Source organism: Excalfactoria chinensis, chromosome 21 (assembly GCF_039878825.1).
Source record: "Excalfactoria chinensis isolate bCotChi1 chromosome 21, bCotChi1.hap2, whole genome shotgun sequence".
Taxonomy (NCBI): Eukaryota; Metazoa; Chordata; class Aves; order Galliformes; family Phasianidae; genus Excalfactoria; species Excalfactoria chinensis.
In genome coordinates this window covers 354,191-375,126 of record NC_092845.1, presented here as the reverse complement: position 1 = coordinate 375,126, position 20,936 = coordinate 354,191, and the positions used below count along the sequence as shown (strand labels likewise).

Here is a 20,936-nt window from a genome sequence, read left to right as displayed (position 1 = left end):
CCACTTCCTACCCCCGACGCAGCTGAGCTCGGAGCTCCGCAGCGGAGCCGACCGCCCTCTTGCGGCCCTGGGCGGCTCTTCAGCCCTTCCCTCCGCCGGGACCTGTACCAGGGCTTTATCCCCCGACTCGTCCCCCCGCTCTGCTGCTGTCAGTGAGGGCCGCATAGTAAGCAAGAAACGCCGCAGGGTTTTATTTGAGGGCACAGTTAGTGTACAGAGACAGCACTACGAGTACAGCTTCTGTGAGCATTGTCAGCTATTCTCTGGGGCTCACTGAAGGCAATCTTTGTGCAGAGGGGGCATAATTACAGCCCTGCGCTGTGCCTAGATGTTAGTCGTTGGTTTTATTTCTTTTCTGTGCTTTACATTTTTCAGCCAAAGCCACTGAAACTGACATTTACTACTCTCTTCCCTCCAGAGCACATTGCTACCCATGACGTGACAGGTCGTGGCCATTTTCTCCCTTGCAAGCCTTATGCGTGGCAGCCTTTGTGAAATGCTGCTATGTGTTCTAGCAAGTTAGACAGAAAACTAAGATAAAGCAGTGGGCTGTTAGAGAGATGGAGCTTCTGTCTTCCCCAGACCCGTTGAACATGGCAGTAACTTAAAGGTTATGATAGAGAAGTGGCTCCTTCAGCCTTGGCATAATGTAAAGTTGGAAGGTAAAAGAAAGCAGAGGCTTCTTTCTGAGCCTAACCTTGCCCTGAGATATAGGAGGTGGCTCTTTTCTCTCTCTTAGCGTGAACTGAAAATCCCATGGAATCCATAAGGCATTTGCACTGGGACTTCTGCTCGCCCCAGTTCTCTGAAGGTCTCTGCATCCAAGACAAGCAGGAAAGCACTTCGGTTCTGCAGGGTGAGAAGAAAGCCATAGTTAATAGCCACGCTGAAATCCCTTCCACTCTCCAAAGCACTTCATCAGCCCCACACTCAGAAGCCCAAACACACAGCCAGGCACAACCATAAACCAGTAACACAGCACAGCCAGGGGCACTGATGGTCACCGATGTCACACCAACACTGACATTCCCAGTTGAGGTTCACCTAGCTGTGCTTGACAGCTACAGAGATACACGCCATGGGAAGCATGTGTCCAGTACTCCCTCACTATATCAGGATCTCCTGTAAATTTATGGAGAATGCTAATTCTATGCTTGTGGCTTTAACTGTGATAACAGTACCTCTATCAGCAATGGACTCATGAAATCTCCAACTAGATTTTTGTTTGTATTTACCGTGGGGAGAGAGGGTGCACTGGTGTCTTTATTAACACATTGACATAATTATTGACATTAGTTTTCTTCAGCCTTGTCTGTTTCATTTATATCGATCTACTGAATATTTAGATTATAATTCTGGGGCAAATATTCCATCTAGTCTAGCTCATAAAGGAGTTTAAGCTCCTTACTGTGCAATCTAGCATGGGTCTAGTTACCAAAATAATTAAATGACCATTATCATGCATTTTTTCCTTCACCTAAAATATCTGTTAAGCTGGACTTTGATTAAAACAGTGAAGGGCAAAATATTTAAAATACCTTCACAGCAATTGAATACTAAGAAAAAATAACAAAGTTATTTGTTATTTGTTAGTTTTTGTATAGCAAAAATGAAGCAAATAGTGGAAATGTCAATGTCATGTAAGATCCATTGACTAGCAGCTGAAGTTGTTAGAGTTTAAAGACAGAAGTGCATGATGAATATGAATAAAGGATGTGGGAAATGCTTCTGGACTTTGATTCTTTTTGAAATTTTATTTCTTTCTTTACAGTCCATTTGAGTGCTTTTCTGAGATGCCCTAAATTAGGTATTTGTTGGGTGAATGACTTCATAAATCTGAGTTAGATCAGAAATAGATGTCAAAGAAGAAAAAACATCGGCACCAACTAGAGCTACAGGCAGACACTTCTTTCTCTTTTTCTGTTTTCAAATGATGTATTACATTGCCCATTAGTTTCCTAATGTTAGTGAAATATTTTATGGGGACAGATGTGCTTTACTTAAACAAGAGATCTATCTGCCAGAGAGCCTTAAATTGTTGTAGTTTAGAAATGTGTGACTTGTATGAACTAATAGGAATAAGTTACCTCATCAGGGGAGATCACAACAGACAAGATGACTCCACTGTCTTCTGCCGTGGCGTTAGGCACTGGCACAAAAACAGGCTCTGAGGGGTAGGATCCATCCTCCTGCCAAATCTATTGAGTACAATAACATGTGGACATGTTTCATTTCACAATGTTTGTCTGCTACAGTTAGCAGAGCTGCAAGTTAGAAACCACCCTGCAGAGTGACCCAGTTGCACCTCATGCCTGAAGGAACCCACAGTTCAACCTTTTGAGTCATCCTTTTGATTTGCACTAAGAGAATGCTGGTGTTGTGACAGAACACCCATTGTGCCAAGCACTGTGCAAACAGGCAGTGAAAGTGTTCCTGGTACTCACTCCATCCAGCATCTTGTACTGGCACAGGTACCAGTTAGAGGCTCAGAGAACACCAGCATCCAGCTTGCACAGCCAGCTGCACACCACAGTGTGCCCAGGCAGAATTTATATGCCTTGCCAGGAGAGATCTATCACCACCACCACCTAAGCGCACAGCTTCTGTCCTTACTGCAGACAGAGCCACGGCACCCAGTGCCAAGCTGAAGGAGAGCACTCTTACTGCAGAATGAGTACCTGGAACAGAATGATTCAAGTCAAGTAATCCCTTTCTAAGAATTCCTAACTTCCTTGAGCCCCTGGCAAAGTTCCGAATTCATAAAGGCTAAAAGCTTTGGAAATAATTATTTCTCTGTTTATGGGAGACACGGCATAAATCTTCTTTTTGGCCTGAGTTATAAATGCCCTGGCAATGTCTGTGGCTGATTGCCTATGCTATGTGGGTCTTTTCTATTGTCTGGTAAGAGATGACTCTTCTTTGACCTGCGAGAGATGTACATTCTTTATGCAACCCTTTCTGTTTCCCCATATACTTAGGAACCTTGAATGATATCCTCTCCTCTTTGATAGGAGTGCTATGTGAGAGATAACATTAGGAACCTCATCTCAGACCCTTGTGGAAAAGAAGAAAACAAACACCTAAAGCACATTGTGCCTCGTAGCTGACAGAACTTAGAAACCAGCTGAGAGGAATGACTCCCAGTGCTGAGAAGGGAGAATCTTATTTCACCTCACCTTGAAATTCTTGGTCTCCACATCAACCTTCATTAGGGAATCTCCGATGAAATGCCGAAAACCGCACCCATAGAAGTATCGGTATCTCCTACCACTATACTGAGAGTAGTTAATCTGGGGGAACTCCAAGCCCCCAAAGTTTTCAAAGCCATCAGGGTGGAGATTTTCATGTGTGCACCAGACCTGAAAGTATGCAATGCAGGAGCATCAGTTCAGCTTCAACTGGACAGCAGAGCCTACTGGTCCCAGCAACCACACATGTTCTCTTCTACCTAAAGCTATAGGACTGTTCAAAGCTAGAAGAAAAGCACAGTTCTGGACGCTGGTGAAAGCATGGGAGATCTTGTCCATGAAGAACTTCAAATCTGACCAGTTGTAGTAAAGGCTGTTAACACACCTGTGCATTTTTGATAAGTCACAACCTGTCCTTGCTTTCTTGTGTAAGGTAATGTGGTTGAACTAAAACACCAAGTCCCACCCTAGTTATGAACAAATCACCACAGCTGTACATGCAGTTATGTAAGTCTCTAACACATACCTTGCCATCTGAGTCTTTCACAGCCTTTGCCAACGTGTAAGACAGAGGGTTCAGATTCTTCCCCACAGGCGTATCCGAATTCACATTCAGTGGGAGAACAAAGCGACGGGGGAAAGTTCGGGCTACTGACCCAAAAATCTGTAATAGAGCCAGAAAGTTATGGTGATGAAGAGAGCACAGTGGCAGTTTATGCAGTCCTATGTGGAGCCAGGAGTTGGACTCGGAGATCCCCATGAGTCCCTTTCATTGCGGGATATGCTGTATATGGACTCTGACCATACTACCTGCTATTGATCTGAGTATAAACATCGGTGCTTCGTAAAATTAGTGAAAGTAGGGTTTGTTCCAGAGCACAACTGGAAATAGCTGACTTAATGCTACATACCATGCTCTGGAGGAGCCTTCCTCATCCCTGGGAAAAAAAGCTCTGTTCAAGTACAGTTTAGAACCTTTAATACTCCCAAATATTAAACCTTCCAAATTAAATAAGTGGCAGGGACTCTGTGCTGGAGTTTCTCGGTTACTTTACATGTAACCAGTTTGATGTGAAACTTCACTTTAATCACGTTAATTCCTATACGCTATTTTTAAAACTTTTGTGTTTCACATCGCCACAAGGAACGGATTGGTTGAGGAGCTCTCTCAGACAAATTAGAAGTTAGTCAACAAGCAAAATCACTAAGCATAATTTTGGGGAAAAGAGACAAATCATGTTCGGGCATGCCTTAGTCTTTGAATACAGACTAATTTTAAGACTCAGTTTTGAAATGACTTGCACTCATGTGTCTGTGTACCATTTAATGTTTAGGCTACCCAGTTTAGAAACATGGGTAGTGGAAAACATGATCTAATGTTCACATACAGATAACTTCAAATATCAAATGGCAGCTCTTTTGTGCTCAGAGAAGACTGAACAAAAGCTAGAATCAGTTTGCAGAACAAATGGCCATATTAACACTATGCTGTACTTGAATTAATGTTCACTGTATCCTGGGGAGAAAAAGTGGGGGGAAAAAAAGCAAAGCAAAACATCCCTGTGGAGACACAGCGATGCACTTTTCAGATTAGAACTGAATTGCTTCCGGACAGCTCAGAACATAGAGGAAAATTTTGATCTGTCTGAACATGTTGCAAAAACTGCCCTTCACCCACCCAAGCAGGACAGTCTGCCTGCTTGGTGGAGATCTGTATCACACACTCATTTTTAAATCCCTGAAACTTTCAGGGAAATGCTCTATAGAGATTATCTGCTAAGAGCTTTAAAAAGGAAAGAAAAAAAAAAAAATCAAAGGATTATAATGTTATCTTTCCTGTACATCTGGTTCATTCTTTAGTCCATATCCTCTGCTTTGTGCTCTGTCCATCACGATCTCTATTCCACCAACATAAACTTTGCTTTAGAAAAATAACTCAGCCAGCATGGGGTCCCTGCAGGTCCAAAGCAACACAAACGTAGAGATCTTACCTGATCTAAATCTGCTCCACTCTTCCTCATGTTCTGAAGCTTGTAGACAGCCAGAGTTTTCCCATCATCCTGGCAGCACAGGTCAAGTACCACACAGCCATGGTCTTCAAAGGCATTGATTTGATGGAAAGTAACAAAGGGCTTAGTATACCACTGCCCTGGCAGCACCTACAGCAACCATAGGAGAGACTGACTTTTCCTCTCAAAAAATGGTAGCCACACTTACAGGATTTTCTCTTCTTGCCTTCATTCCATTACCCACTTATTTCTTGGTATTTGTATAACACCCTCGTGTTGCTACAGGATGGCTGCTTTAAGCCAGTTCATAGGCAGAACCAGATAAAGAAAAGCTAGGATAGGCTCCTTGCTGTCATGGGTCTATTCATGCTATCCATCCATGTTTCCATCCACACATGGATAGGCATTATTCCCAGACTCTGCCTCACCCTTTAATACTTAATAGTACTTAATGGGAGCTTCTAATTTCTTACATCTGCCTGTTCTTTTAGGGCTGGGAAGATGAATCAAAAGAGCTGAAAATGCATGGTCAGACTGTTTATAAGAAATCTACTTCCATACTTGTAAAGCCTATACTCTGGGAACTTCTGCATTGATTCTATGATTCATATTGCTTTCTGTGGCTGCTACCAAGCACTCTTCCATTGGGATCTAAGATTCCAGCTATGGCTGCACAGCTGTTGGAAAGGCCAAGGATCCACCTACCTTCCCAGTGCGCTTATCCACCATGTGGAAGCGAGTGTTGTACTGAGGCTCCCAGTTAATCCCTTCAGAAATGGGCTTCCCACGGAATTTGGAAGTGATTATCCGCAACAGATTCAGCTTGATGGGCTGCTCAATGAAAATGATATAGTTTTCACTCATCCCTGAAAAGGGAGGGAAGGAGTTATCATTGGAGAACTTGGCAAATGAAACAACAGCAACAAATATTTGAGGCAGAGGCAGTGAACAGCCTCTTTTGCTGCACAGTAGGCTAAACCCATGGAGAATGAGACAGGAAACATTCTTACCAAAGCTGTGATAGTAGGAGGGTTTCATGTTGTCCGTTGGAGCAATGGAGCACAACACTTTCGCTCCCTCTAATGTCTCATTGCAGTTTGTCTTTTGTGGAGGGACCTCAATGATATTATATGTAGTCCCTAAGAAGTAAAAAGGGGGTTCAACACCACTGAGATGTGAAGCTGCCCGGATTCACAAAGATAAAGTCAGGCTCAGTTCCTTTCTGTTTCCTTAGTGTAGGTAGAAATACAGTAATTTCATAAGTGGGCAGAAAACAAACAAAAAGTTACAGTTACAAAGTCAGTAAAGCAATCAGAGGATGACCACCAAAAAAAAAGATGTCAAATGAAGTAAAAGGACCTTCTTGGTCTGTTTGATAACTGCCATCGATTTATTTTTTTTTCTATCTGTAATACATTTTTTACATTGACTCAGAGTATCATAAAATAATAGCATCAGGAAGAAAACCAAGTACATTGCTGGAGTACCAAGGCAAATAAAAACTTCGAGCCTTGGTGATGACTCATTTACAAACTTAGAGCATATGGGCAGCTATGAAGGACATACCTGAATAATAATTGCAAGTTTAGTCTGCCCAGCTGAAAACAGCATATGTTGTAAAGCTAGAAGTTGATAAAGCCAAAAGGAAATGAAAACAGCAAGAATGAAAAACAATCAAAACTGAACAAATGCTCAGTGAATTGAAACAAGCCTTAGGTATAACAGTAAACAGCAGTGGCTCAGGTATCTGAAAAAGAGGGCCTTTATGTAATGAGTAGTGAATGTCAGCTCTCAGCTGCCATGTAGGTGTAACTAGTCTCTAATGCAATGCTCTTCTCATTTTGGGAAAAAAATATATCCCAGAAATTTCAAGTTTACTGTAAAATAGGCAGATTGCTGTAATAATTCCATTTCTTTCTCCTTATTATTCTTATAAAAAGCCTATTAATCTAACTGAAAAACTTGTATCTAATGTCAAAATTCTTTGGATGAAGCATCAAGGTCAGATGATACTGAGTATGATGATACTAAGTTCCTTCTGTTTCTCATAAAACCTTGGAATAAGTCTTGGGAAATCTGTTGGCCAGAATCAGAAGCATCTGAAACAAACTGCTTAGCAAAGGTATTTGTATGGGTCAGACTGACTCCTTGAAATAAGAACTAACCAGATTTGCCATCATTTTCACACAAAGAGAAGCAGAAATTTCTAAGTCTTTTCAGATAATGAAGTTTTTCCGACAACCACTCATTGCAGCAGCAGGGAGCAGCCTGCATGCAGGCCAGGTGTGGCCATACCCAGTCTTACCAAATTTCCCATAGGAGTTTCCCATGTTGTATGCTGTCCCATCAGGTGCATAGTGAGGATGAGCAGTGGCCCCATTCACAGCAACAAACTTGGTCCAGTCTACCTGCAAAAACCAAAGATGTTCAGTCAGAACAGAAGCTTCCTGTTGCTCTCTAGCAAGCCACAGGCTTTCTAAAAATTAGTTTTGTTAAAATCTGAGGAAGAATAACTTAATTATTATGGCCCTGGTGTGGGACCTGAATTTAAGCCTTCATTTTACCTGAAATCTTCCTGAAATCCCTGAAATTTAAGCACATTATTCAGTGTGTTCATTCTACCAGCAAAACAGGATCAGTTGCAGCAACCACTTCCATGGGAAACATGAGCACCACTACTGGCCAGGAATGCTGACACAGGAATGTTGTCCATAAGAGCGTTTTAATGAGGTCTTCATGTAGTAACCACTGGAGGCATGCAAAAAGGGACAGTCGCTAACTGCCACCTCCTCCAAAATCACCAAATGTTTTGAAAGCACACACAGCTAACTGACTGTCTAAGCTCTCGTACTCTCCTCACACAGAGATTAGTCTAACTCCACTACCTACAGATAGGAGTTGGGACAAAGGTGCAGCCATGAGCATTGTTAGTATATGCTCCTTCTTTCTGGTCCGGTTGTGGTTTGGACTCAGACAGCAGAGGGAATGCATTGGAAAGGAAGTCTGAAGTAAAAACTGAAGGGAGATCAACACATGCAGTGAAACATAGAAACATGAAAGATACCCTGGTTTTCCAAAAGTTTCAAAAAACGTCTTTCATGTATCCAACCTGAGACTCTTCGGAAGGCCTCATTTGAGAGGCTACCAGGTCCACCATGCTACCAGGAGCTCACAAAGCCATGCCCTCTCAAGGCATTTCAGTTCAGAGATTCTTAATGTGGAATCATCCCTTCCCTTCCTTCACTTATCAAAAAAATGCTAGTCCAGTCTACATCTAAAAAGAAGCTTAAGGGGATTAGTTTTTTTAAAATGACAGGATGGCTGAGCACTGAAACCAGGAACACCACCTACTCGCATTTTTTCATCACAAGATTGTGGTTTACAAAACAGGAAACAGCAAATCATCAAACTCTCAATTTCAATATGCAAGTAGCACACAGTATCTCATAAACAGAGCTCCTTGATCCTGTAGAAAGGTAGGGACTGCTGCAATGCCTCTCTCAGAGCAGTGAACTGAGATGGTGTTTTCCAGTACTATGCAATCTGTAAGACGACAGTAAGTATTCAGGAGCAGCAGAATCTCTTTTCAGTTCTTCTCAAAATGGTTTAGCTCAGCAAATATCCAAATCCTCTCTAACAGTGTCGGCCGAGGAGCCATTTTCTAAGTCGTGCTCTGTCCCCACATACAGCCATGCTCCTGTGAGGCAAAGCATAGAATGTGCACTCAGCTTTTGGCTAGTATGGGGAAGAGTAAACTGGCAGCTGGACTTCGATTTAGCTTTACAGTGGCTTCACCTCCCAGCAGCTACAAAGAGGTTTTAAGACCTTGCAGGGCTGATTTGCAGTGTTTGGAGCTGTGCGTGCATGAAGAGATAAAGAGAACAGGTGGGAAGAATGAAGAGGCTGCAAGAATGCAGATCTGAGACCAGTGATGCTAACTTCTTCCTGTATACATGTTATTCTTCATACACAGGCAAGTACAGACAAGTACAGACAAGTACAGACAAGTACAGACAAGTAGAGAGCGTGCTGGAAAAACGACAAACAGAAACCACCCTGCAAGCCTCTCTCCCTTTGCCTGCTGCAGTATCTGGAGGAGAGCTGCCATATTGCTGAGCAGATTCTTCAGAAACTTAGGCATACAGAAAATACTTACAGCTATGGCTTAGAACTGCACTGATCTTTGTTTTGGAATTCAATTTCCCCTCTGCTTCTCACAAGTTACTGACGGCCTTCAGGAACAAAGCAAAGAGATGCTCTTGTGCCACAAGTCAGCCCCCTCATCCCACCAGCTCATACCTTTTCCTTCATTTCAAGTGTTTCTGGGTCCACTTTGTACATGCAGTTGTTCTCACCAGTGACATAATAGTCTCCTTTATACACAACGTAGCTCACATTGGCATTGTCACTTGGCTCTGAAACAAAACTCAAGCTCTGGTTAAGCTTGCATGACATCATATCAAGCTAGACATGTTTAAACAAATAAACCCATTTGCTGTGACGTTAATCCTCCTTGATTAGAAGTATCTCACTAATCTACAAAGGCACTCCAGGAAAATGTCTGGACAAGTGAGATCAGGACAAAAGGACAAGAACTGGTACTTGCTGCATTTTCTCAGCTCACTGCTAGATCCCAACTACCTATCGGTGCACTGTAGCTTCTTGGTACTAAGAAAGAAGACTTCTCTACCCAAAGGAGAGTTTTATGTAGCTCAACAGCTATTAAATTTGGACACTCAGGCCTTGTCAACATTGTCAGTTGGTCCAGAACCAACCCTCAACCCAGCAGTCACACACACACGGTACCAGAGTGAGGTTCTGGTGTTGCTTCCTACTGGGTTTGGAAAACTTCCGCAGCAGAGCTTGAGTTGAAACCAAAGAAATTGAGCTGTTCATTTTTTAAGTTATGGAAATAGATACATGTAAGGGAAACTGTTGATCACAGCCTGAACCTCTGATCAACCATCTGAGACAAGCAACAAGTCAGCTGTGGGAGCACAGGTGAAGGTAATTCAGCTGTGCTACTGGAAGGGGTGGAGCTTGAATCCACCTCTCCTAGATCCCATTTAAGGGCTGACCACCACTGAGGTAGCATCTCTTTCTGGAGATTGTTCCTTTGTGGAGTTTTTGTGGTGAGCCTCAACATTGGAGAGCATCCATCTCAACTGAAAGCCTCAGCACTGGTGTCTTTCCTTAGGTACCCTCTGGCTATTTAATCTGTAATTCCAACTTGTATTATTCCAACTATACACTTGTATTACTCCTACTATACAATATACAATGCCACTAATTCCTAGAGACTTAAACAGGTTCAGTTTCTCATGTCTGCAACAAATGCATTGTCCAGAGGACATCCAGTAGTAATACAAGCAAAACTGCAAAACTCTGTTATCTTCAGGTAAAGGGCTTGATTTCTGTTTCCACCTACTGCATTTTAACTTGTCATCTTCAAAAACACACCAAGTTATAGTTCTAGTAAGGGAGGTGTGGAAATAACTCTAGTGAAATCAAGATAGCGTTGGTGCTCCCATATGCCCTTCACGTCTGATCTCTTATTTCTTCACATTCTCTCCCTTTCTTCCCCAGCCAAGATTATCTCCTCTGACAGACATATGATGAGCTCCATGTTCAATTTACACCTCTGGAAATGAGAGGTAATACTTGAGGCTACAACTTGGGCAAGAAGTGGGAAGCTGAGGAGCAAGGCAGACCAGTGAGTGAAGGTATAGGCACCTTTAAAGAGAACAGATGACAGGCAGGACAGGATCCATCACCGCATGAACTTAAGCAGCAACAAGTTGCAGACTTTCGGTCTGTTCTGGTTTTAGTGACAGACACTTGGCTTTAAATTAAGCCTATTTCTTTTCTGCTATACACAGTACTCCATAGGTAGTGATACTTCCATTCCTGTGCAATACCCTCTGTCACCCTACTTATTATCATCCCCTGCACCTTAGTACAGGAAGGGAAGGATTAGCCCACTTACCCTATAAGCTTAGCAAGGTAAGGTGTTTTAAGGGCAAAGTGTCTCAGGAAGAATAACAGATTGTAATGCCTGTTATCAGGTCTGTACAGAGTGTTCTTCGGGGAGTCTCCTGTTGGCTATTTGCGACAAACTGGGACCAAGTGAGCCAATGTGGCACTAAAACACTAAAGTGAATGTGCATCTTCCAACTACATCTGATATTAAATGGTTGATGTTCCAAGGAACTACCTTCTAAGACAAAGATGGACCCACAATAGACCTACAGCAGACTTCTTCACAGCTCCCATCAAAGCTAAGCATGAAAACCTCAGAACCTTTTGTATTTTTTAGACAGCCTCTTACTTGGTGGGTCAAAGCGTGACAGGAAGCGTGCAAAGACACTCTTGCATGGATCTGGCATTGCCAGCGTCCCAAATTCTGAGACCACAATGCGGTTGTGCTGGTTGTTAATCAGGTAGGAGTTGCTCTGCAGAAACTTGCTCTGGTATGTCACCGTGCCATTCCTCAGCTGGAACTGATGCAGCAGGGCCATACCATCAAACCAGTGGTTGTATCTACAAGCAGTAATAAATAGAAAAACAAGAATTGCACACTGTATTATATTCTGCTGCACTGTTCTCTCTTGCCTTTAGGTTTGTTAATGCCCATGACAAGCTCATGCCGATGAGCACATAAACGTATACAGCCTTATGATGAGTCTCAAGTGAGTGAAACTAGTAAGTGTATTTGTAGCCTGAAGTTAGGTACTCACCACGAGAGAAATTTGGACTCCCTGTATCACTTCTGAAAATAATAGGGATTTCTGAAAATGCTATGTATGGGAGAAATAATTTGATCTGGTTAACCAACCACACTGCAGATTTCTGCATAAGAAAAAGAAATTGTGCATTGAAGGAGTACAAATTACTGCTGAAAGCCTAACCACACAATGAGCCTTTATCTTCCAGCAGGGTGCCATTCTCTCCTAAAGGAGAAATCTGAGACTTAAAGGGAAGTCTAGGTGTTTTTACTCTGGAAATGTAATGATTGTCTTTAGACAGTTGCTGCCGTCAAATCTGCAGGAAGAAGAGCTGTGTTTGTCAGTTTGCTAAAATGGCAGATTCCAAGCCAAAGGCAAGGTTGCCTACTTAAAATGTTTTGATATGTTATTCATAAAATGAGCTGTATTTGATTCTAAAGCAACTTGCCCAATTTAGTGCACTCATCTTTGAAAATTGTTCCTTGGATTTCAGAGTGCTTACAGGATGGACTTTTGTTAGTGACAAAGGCCTGGAGGTATGTATGTTTTAATCTCCTTCTCTGGTCTTTCATTACACCATTCTGAGTAGGTCACAGCTTTTCTGTGACTCAGCTTCTCCAGCTTTAATAAGTTAACCATGCTTCCTATTTTCAGAGTTCACTGAGCTCTGGTGAGAGAGCAGATGTTCTGAGAAGAAAGATGATGCAAGCCTTTCCTCTTAAGAAAACTACAAGGTGCTCCAAACAGTAGCGAGCCATTGAGGGGCTTCCCCTTTGGGTTTAGCTAGTGCTCAGGCCAGAATCTTTTGACAAACTCACCAAACCCAGACTTACTTCTCCTCACCAAACTCAAATTTCCCAGGGCCATTCCTCAGAAGATTGCCATTAATCCATTCAGGAATATGTCCTCTGATCTTGGCTGGGATGGGTTCTGGGGTCTCCTCCACTGTCTGCAGTAAGGGAGAGATGCACTGCAAAGTGGGCAAGGTGAATTCCTCTGTCGGTGGACTGGGCAGTGAATTCTTCAGACCTGCAAAGAAAGCAATGAGAACAAAAAGCAAGTAACTAAGATTTACACTTGAATGAACAGACAATTTCTAGAGCTTGAGTTTACATATCTAGTGGAATGATACTCAGAATCCCCTAAGCAGCCAAACTGTAGAGGACATTCAGACTCAAGTTTTCATCATCATAGTATCATAGTATCGTGCGAGTTGGAAGGGACCTTAGAGATCATCGAGTCCAACCCCCGGGATTCGAGCCCTCTGTGTAGCAGTGCGGCAGCTCTACCATTTGTACCACAGGGGGGATTCGAACCCAGGCCCCCGGAGTTGCAAGCGGCAATTCTTCCACCGTGCACCACCATTGTTCCATAATATTCTGCACATCCACAGGGAGCTGCAAGTCCACATAGCCAGGTACTTCACTATACTCAAACCATTAGAGACACCTGTTCTGCAGTCCAAAGGAGGTAATAAAATACTTAATGATAGAAAAATAAATAAATAAATAAATAAAAATTAAAATTAAAAAAAAAAAAAAAAGGAGATATTCAATTAAGGAAGCTCAATGTAGGAACTTATTTCAGTAAGTAATTGACAGCAAGACGTGTGTCTATTTGTCAAGATTATCTGTTGAGTTACATTAAAAAATAAAAACAAAAACTGTTCCAAATTGATGCATAGAGTTACACAAAAGAGGAGCCCTACAAGTAATTTCCTTGTGCTTTCTGATGGTAGCCTAGTGAGAAAAGCAACAGGAAAAAAGCTTGTCCATCAGGCCAAAGCCATGATCAGAGGGATGCACTATGAAGCAGTGTGTGCAGCACTTACAACACAACGTTGCAAAAAGCAAGGCAGAGCTGGGCATCCTCAGACAGAAAAACCACATTCTAACGCTAACTCCACCCCGGTATCACAATCACAGTATGTTAAAAAACAGAGTACTGGAATACTTTCCCAGAACATGTGATTTAATCAGACATCACACAAGGAGTTACCAGAATTAAAGCAGAGTGCAGAAAAACAAGAACACGTCAGAGATTATTATTCTTGTGCAGGTTATGCTGTTCACTTCCTTTATCTTACTACACTTAAGATTTTCTTAAGGTCTTTCTCCTGACCATTGATTAGTGGTTGGCCTTCTGTCTTTATAAGTGATTCTCACTACTGGTTCAAATGCAGACCCAAATGTTCTCCCTTTGCTTTGGAAAGTGTTTTAAATTTAAAAGTACCAGAATGCAAGAGATTTTGCTCTCTGGCATTAACAGCTGTGAACTAATTTTGTATTGGAATTACTAACCAGTGCAGTGACATACAACTTAAGAAGAAGACTTATTCAGATTTAATCATATTTGATGCTGCTACAGATACTTCTGGATAGGAATTAGTCTGAGCTGGTTTTAATCAAGGACTTCTGAAACAGCATTGAAAAATCTGCACTACAAGGCTGCTTGCAGTAAGCAGCAGTATACCTTGAAGCTGAAGATAACACATTATTTTCCTAATGCTGAAAATTTCACAATGAAGAAATTTTATACTATTGTTAGTATTCCCTTTAACCTCAATATCACTGGAATTTGGGGGAGGGGATGTATCATGGCATTTCTTCAAACCAATGACCTGTTTTTAACAAAAGTCTACATTTTCCACTGTGTTTAAAATAATAATTGTTATTATAATAATTATTGTTATAATAAATCATTCTTTTCTGCCCATAGTACAAAAGCTCTTCCATGGTCAAAGGAAAAAATATATATATATATTTACGTAAACACACAGCACCACAACTGACAAGAAACAAACCGCTCACTAGAAAGAACATCCCAGAGAGCAAAGAACAACCTCCAGGGCTCCCAATACAGTACAGTAAATCCAGGCAAGCTATAGCTTGTTAGACAAGAAGATTTTACAAGCTTGATGTCAGAGAGTTCAGAACCCTGGAAGAACGCAGGCTGTCAAATATAGGTTGCCATGTTTCCTCTCTACACTGCACATGAAGGGCTCCGCCAAGTTGGCAGCACCTGTAATGCGGTAAACCAGAAGCTCAGACTGCTGAAAGGTGCACAGGTCAGTTCTCAAACTCACCGGGACAATCCGATTGCAGGAGCTCAGAAGGTAATCACTGGCTTTTGCCCTTGCAGACCTCCCCCTCCCTGACAAAAAAAAAAAAAAAAAAAAAAAAAAAAAAGGGGGGGGGGGGGGGGGGAAATAAAAGGAAGTGACAAAGAACACACATGCATGAAACTGAGCCAAAGTACGCTGTCATGAGAAGTAGAATAAGCAGATTTACCTGATAGGGAAATAAACAACTGCAGAAAAGGGTCGTTTCTGATGTAGCCTCCTGTTTGGATATTGTTAGGCAGAGCCATAGGACAAAAGCATCAATGAAGCATGAAGAACAGAGAATGCTGTGTGCCAAGGGCACACTGTTAGCTATTAGCTCCAGTAGCCTGGTTTGCAAAGCCTCATCAACACAAGGATTGTTATAGCAATCCATTTAGCAGCAAAGGGGGATTTACCTAGAAAGTGCACAGGTGGTTGCTTTCCCTCCCAGTGCTTCCACCTCCTCACCTGCGCTAGGCTCCATTTCCACAGGTCAGAGGAGCTGCTCTACTGCATTGCTCTATCCTCCCCATAAGGCTATTTAGCCCTGAACTAAACAAGAACAGATGAAGATACAGATGTAAGACAAACACTGATATAAAGGATGCTTGGCGTACATAAATCCATTCCTGAACTCGTTCTAGGACAGAAAAGGCCTCAGGCTGAACAGACTGTAGATTGCTAGTGACATTTTATTGTCGTATTGATGATGGCAGTCACTTTCACCACCGCAGATGCTTCTTCTAACCTATCTTCTTTAATCCAAGTGATTAAGTGAAGCTTCTGCACAATTTACCTGTGAGCCTCTGAAACCACATATTCTCATCTACAGAGGACAAGTGATATTTCAGAGCAGGAGAATATCTGCAGAAGACCTGTGCTGGCACACAGCGTTTCCCTGAGCTCACTTCTTTAGAACATCCTGAGACAGAATGAGTGTTAGGCATGGAGGAAATTGAATTGCAAGCTCCCTTCTGTGTACTTCTCTGGCCTCCCAATCCTCAAATCCTCCTCTAGATCTCTAATATGGTAAGTCAGCTAGATAAAGAATTCAGGCTGCCGGGCTAAAGCAATTAACCTCAAACCACCAACATCCTCTTCCTCTTAAAATTCAATTAAGTTCTGATTAAATCCTATATGAAGCACTCAATCTGATCCCAACATTAGTGCCCTTAGTATTTCCTTAGACACAAGGAAGAGGAAGCTTTCCGTATCAACCAATACCTGGCAGGTCTAATGACCATCACCACTATTTGCAGAAATAAACCCTTAGCAGGCTGAGAAGTTTGTGAAGATGTAAAAATGTAAACAAACAAACAAACACAAGAGCAACATGTCTGTAAGGAGACATTTTTAAAGCCATGCAAAAACAAAGATGGAATAACCAAGGATGAAACTACAGAAAAAAGCTTCCTGGAAAGCTGCAGAATTACCTATGGGAATTTAGGAAGCTATACTTCACAAGGGCTGAAAGAGACCTCCATCGTCTCCTCCCATCTTCTTCCCCAGAAAGTTATATTTGAACTCCATCTTAAAAATTACTCTTTTGTGGCTCTTACACTTTACTTGGAAGGTTGCTTTGCAGACAATTGCCCAGATGATATGAAAAATGCTAAGAATTCACAGAGAGAAGTTATTAGTGGGACAGTTTATCCTTCTTTTTCTTCTGTTAGCACTGTTGTGTGCATCCCTCTCACGTGCTCTCCGTCTGGTTAGCGGGTGCTGTATTTGGAGTGAGCAATCATATCATTTACTAAGCTAAATAAACCAAGTTTTCCTCCTCCTATGATAACCTTGCTATTCACATAATCATCTTAGTAGTCCTTCCAGAAGTACAGCCTTATTAGTCTTACTACATGCAAGAACTTCTTCATGGTAAGGGTGATGGAGCACTGGAACAGGCTGCCCAGAAAGGTTGTGGAGTCTTCTTCTCTGAAGAAGTTCAAGACCAGCCTGGACACATACCTGTGGAACCTGGATGGGGGAGCCTACTTTGGCAGGGGGGTTGGACTTGATGATTTCTAAAGGTCTCTTCCAGACCCTACAGTTCCGTGATTCTGTGGATTCACCTTTCTTGAACCTAGATAGTCACTAACGAAAGATTTCAAGATGTAGAGCGGAAATCATCTAAGATCAGGCTACACACAACAAAAAGCACAGCAGTTACCGCCTTGTGCTATCAGACCACAGGGAGAGCAAGAAACATAGCCAGAAAAGGGAGTGTATTTCCTTCTGGGAACTACTCAAGTTGGATGAAGATCCCAACAGTAAAATGTGCAAAGTGTAATCAAATCATGATGCCCAGATGAGTCAGAACAGACATTTTCTAGGACAATTTTGAAAAGAAGGGGAAAAAAAAGAAAAGGAAAACAAAGTTTGCACTGATGAGTTGCCTATGAAAAGACTCGGGACAAGAAACAAACAACAGAAATATGCAACGACCTCCCCCATATTCAGTGCAACACACACAAAAAGAAGTATCTTGCAATCACATTATGTAAGCCACCTCATTACTGCAGCCCACTGGACAGCCCTGGGAACAAAGTGGCTGGGAAATGGCACTGGTGGCCCTCACCAACAAAGCAATGCTTTTAGGCAGTTTGGGTGTGTGGGTGGGTGGATGTGATCAGGCAGGTGCTTGCAGAGACTGAATGCAACCTGTGTTTTTGCGCGTGGGTGATGAATTAACATTTTGTAATGCACCAAGGCACAATCAGTAGCAGAAAATGCCATAGGATAATTAGAACATGGAAGTAAGACCAGAATGACAGTAAGACCAGTACAAGACATTTCTCCCTGTTGGCACAGAAAAGACTTGCATTCACTAAAAAAAATAAAAAAATAAAAAATAAAAAAAAAAATTAAGCCATTGTAATAGCTATGGCAGGTCAGTACAATACAAAACAGAGAGTTCAAAGGAAATTGTTTTGTTGTTGTTTTGATTCACCATAGCTGTGTTTAGGAACAAAAAAAAACAGAACTGCATCTGCCCAATGTGTACTTCCTCCCTGTTACAAGGAAATCTCAATAAAGTCTACCATCCAGATTTAATCAAAAATTAACACTAAAACCTGTTTCATTTATCTGCACCTACTCTGAAATGCATGAAGCAGATGAAACAGAAACGCTTTACAGCCGAAGGCACTGCTCAAGAGCTATTACCATGAAAGCATTTCATCATCATATTGGAGCTCACACATGAATGTGGAAATTAAATGTTCTTCACATTTAACATTTAGCCACTTAAGACACAAATCTCTGTCGAAGACAAAAGACAGGCTGGCTTTTCATGTTGAGCAACGGGTACATAAAATAAATGCTGACTCTGCTGGCAGTGGCAAGCAGCTTCTTCTGTGATCTCTGTAAGATAAACCTATGGTTGTTCAAGCCACTGACCAAGATGGAAGAACTTGAACAAATGACAAATCAAAGGCTTACTTGAGCATAATACCTGAAAATCTGTACAAGATTTTAATCTGCCAACTCAAAGACAATATTTCTGGGGTCTAATTTCCATGTTGCTGCCAACCTTTAAAATAAGCTTAAGACCTAAATACACTTTGACATATCAGAGCAGGGGCAAAGCCAAGTACAGTATGTACTTTCTCCTCAAGTCTTTCTCAAAGACTGCAAGCTATTATCACATAAATACCAGAGCCTGGTATTGTTTCTTCATGCACTCTTTCCTTCAAATACAAGTATGCCATGATTTCTCTGCCTGTCACCAACTTCCATCTTGTCATGGATTGTTCATACTCTGAGGAGATAATCCATGCACTTTGAGCAGGACAGCAATGAATCTGACACAAAATAATGGTTATGTTACCTTCCCTATAAATTATGAATTGGAATTAGAAGACAAGCCAGATAGATTTCTCCAACCCTTCTCCCTTCCCCACACCAAACCGAACCAAAGCAGCTGTGGCTACCATTTCACCCATCCAGTCTTTATCTCTGGCCCCAGCCTTTATCAGGGTTGGATCACCAGGGCTGGCAGTCCACTTCTGTCCCACACGGATTGCTAAACTGAGGCTGTTGCACTTGCCTTGTGACTGCTGAGAGGTTCCCACACTTGGCTCCTCGTTCCATCTAGCCAGGAGATTCCCCATTGCCAGGGAGTCAGCCACCCACTTTCTTGCTAACATGCAGTGAAACAAAGAACAACACACAAAAGAAAAAAAGTGACAGAAAACACAGAGGAAAAGTAACGGAGAAAAGGAGATGACAAAGACATGACAAAGGATAGATGAATTCTAAACCTTGAGAGGGTTATTTGATGACATGAAGGAAGTACAACTTCTTTCTTAAATATTGATCTGCATATTGCAGCCCTTAGAAAACACTTACTCTAGAAAGACGCCATGAGTAGGGTGCGAGTTAGGAAAATGTATCAGAAAGAACAAATTTAACTCTTGCTTTATATGTCTTATGTTTCTCACTGTTTCACTCAAATGCTTGAACAAAATAATGGAAAGTATTCTTTCTCACAATTTAACATGCCTACTTTTTAGCTAAGTTGAGACAATACTGTATCATCAGCAAGCTTTGCTAACAAGACTTCAGTAAAAGTCAGGGAAATTCAACATTTTCAAAAGGGAGCAAATAATGAAGTAAATAAATTCTCCAGCTTCTCGTTTTAATCATCAAAACTAGAAATGCAAATCTTTACATGCCTACACAGTTCAGCTTCAACGGATAACAAAGGAAACTGCAGGAGAATTTAGCAGAGAACCGCAGTTTTAACTAAACAATATAGCTGTTGCAATCTGTTAACGAGCAAAATAACATCATAAGGGCTTTACTTCCAGCTGGAATGTACATTATCCAACTCTGAAATGCTATCATAGCTTGTTTTATATATCATTTCCAAAGCTAGTCTCCATCCTAAGTCATTTATTTTGCTCTAATTAATTACTCTGTCCCTGACTGTTCATTCATGTGTGACAGATTTCAGGCAGGTTCAAGGGCCTTTCAGAACTTTATATCCCAAAAAAGCAATCCTTTAATTCTAAGGGGAAACGAACATCAACAAAAATAAGTAAAAAAGCAGAGGTTCTGGTAAACTTAGTCATGATCTTCCTTGTTTTCCTACTTTGTGGTAACAGGTTTCACTCTCTTCGACTAAAAAAATGACCACTCGAACTGTTCAGTGACAGCACAGACTGCAGAGTTCCGTGGTGATACAAAATCCCACTGCACCTTTTTCCACTTGTTGCATTCACAACAAAGCCTCTGTAACAATGCCCGAAAAAACGCTCTCCCGAGCCGCGCACACACCTCGCAGCAGCCTCCCGGCGCTAAACCTTCTGCATATGCCCGTAATCCGAGAGAGGCTGTGCAATGTGCTTGCCTCTCACACTCATCTTTTCAATAAATCACAGATAACCTCTGGCTTCTAGCAAACATTTCGAACTGCTTCGTTCCTCGTTTCTGATCGCTACCAACAGAACCGCTCCGCCGCCGTGTGCCAGCCGTACCCACTACAGCGGCTGCCGGCAGCAGCTCGGTGAAAACCTCTTTCCAGGATGATGGGATAGAAGGATTTGTTTGTTTATGCGTTTTACCTGGAACGAATTGCATCAAAGATGAGAGCAAATGCCGCAAATTAGCAAGCAGGATGCTGACGGCTGACAAAGCGATTTTGGAAAACATACTCTGCTCGGAAGAAGGCATCGGAGATGGTGCGGGAGGAGAGCGGGGCCGGGGCGGCAGCGCGCAGCGGGGCACTGAGGCTTGCACCGAGCTGCCTGACATCATCGCTTCAGAATAAAAGCCGTGGCAGCACGCCAGGCCGGGCTGGAGGATGCGCTGCCACTCCGTTGTGCGGCGCACGGCCTGGCCGCATCCCCGCAACTCCCGCAGCCTGGCCGGGCTGGCGAGCAGCTCAGGTGCCGGACAGTGCGAGCATCCA

General features: G+C 42.3%; 1 protein-coding gene across 6 annotated transcripts; it reads right to left on the bottom strand.

Moving 5' to 3' along the window:
• Positions 1-166: 166 nt before the first annotated feature.
• BCO2 (beta-carotene oxygenase 2) lies at positions 167-20,936 on the bottom strand. 6 transcript variants are annotated; one of them, XM_072354778.1, is made up of 13 exons: positions 20,590-20,936; positions 19,071-19,163; positions 12,756-12,951; positions 11,526-11,737; positions 9,497-9,612; positions 7,503-7,605; positions 6,208-6,336; positions 5,903-6,063; positions 5,180-5,347; positions 3,715-3,852; positions 3,177-3,359; positions 2,088-2,198; positions 167-849 (listed from the first exon to the last, which is right to left on the bottom strand). In XM_072354778.1, exons 1-13 carry the CDS (start codon positions 20,780-20,782, stop codon positions 736-738), a joined length of 1,917 nt encoding a protein of 638 aa, XP_072210879.1. In that variant the 5' UTR covers positions 20,783-20,936; the 3' UTR covers positions 167-735. The 6 variants fall into 6 exon arrangements, with proteins under 6 accessions (XP_072210879.1, XP_072210874.1, XP_072210875.1 ...); XM_072354773.1 differs by having other exon boundaries at positions 20,680-20,936; XM_072354774.1 differs by lacking the exon at positions 19,071-19,163.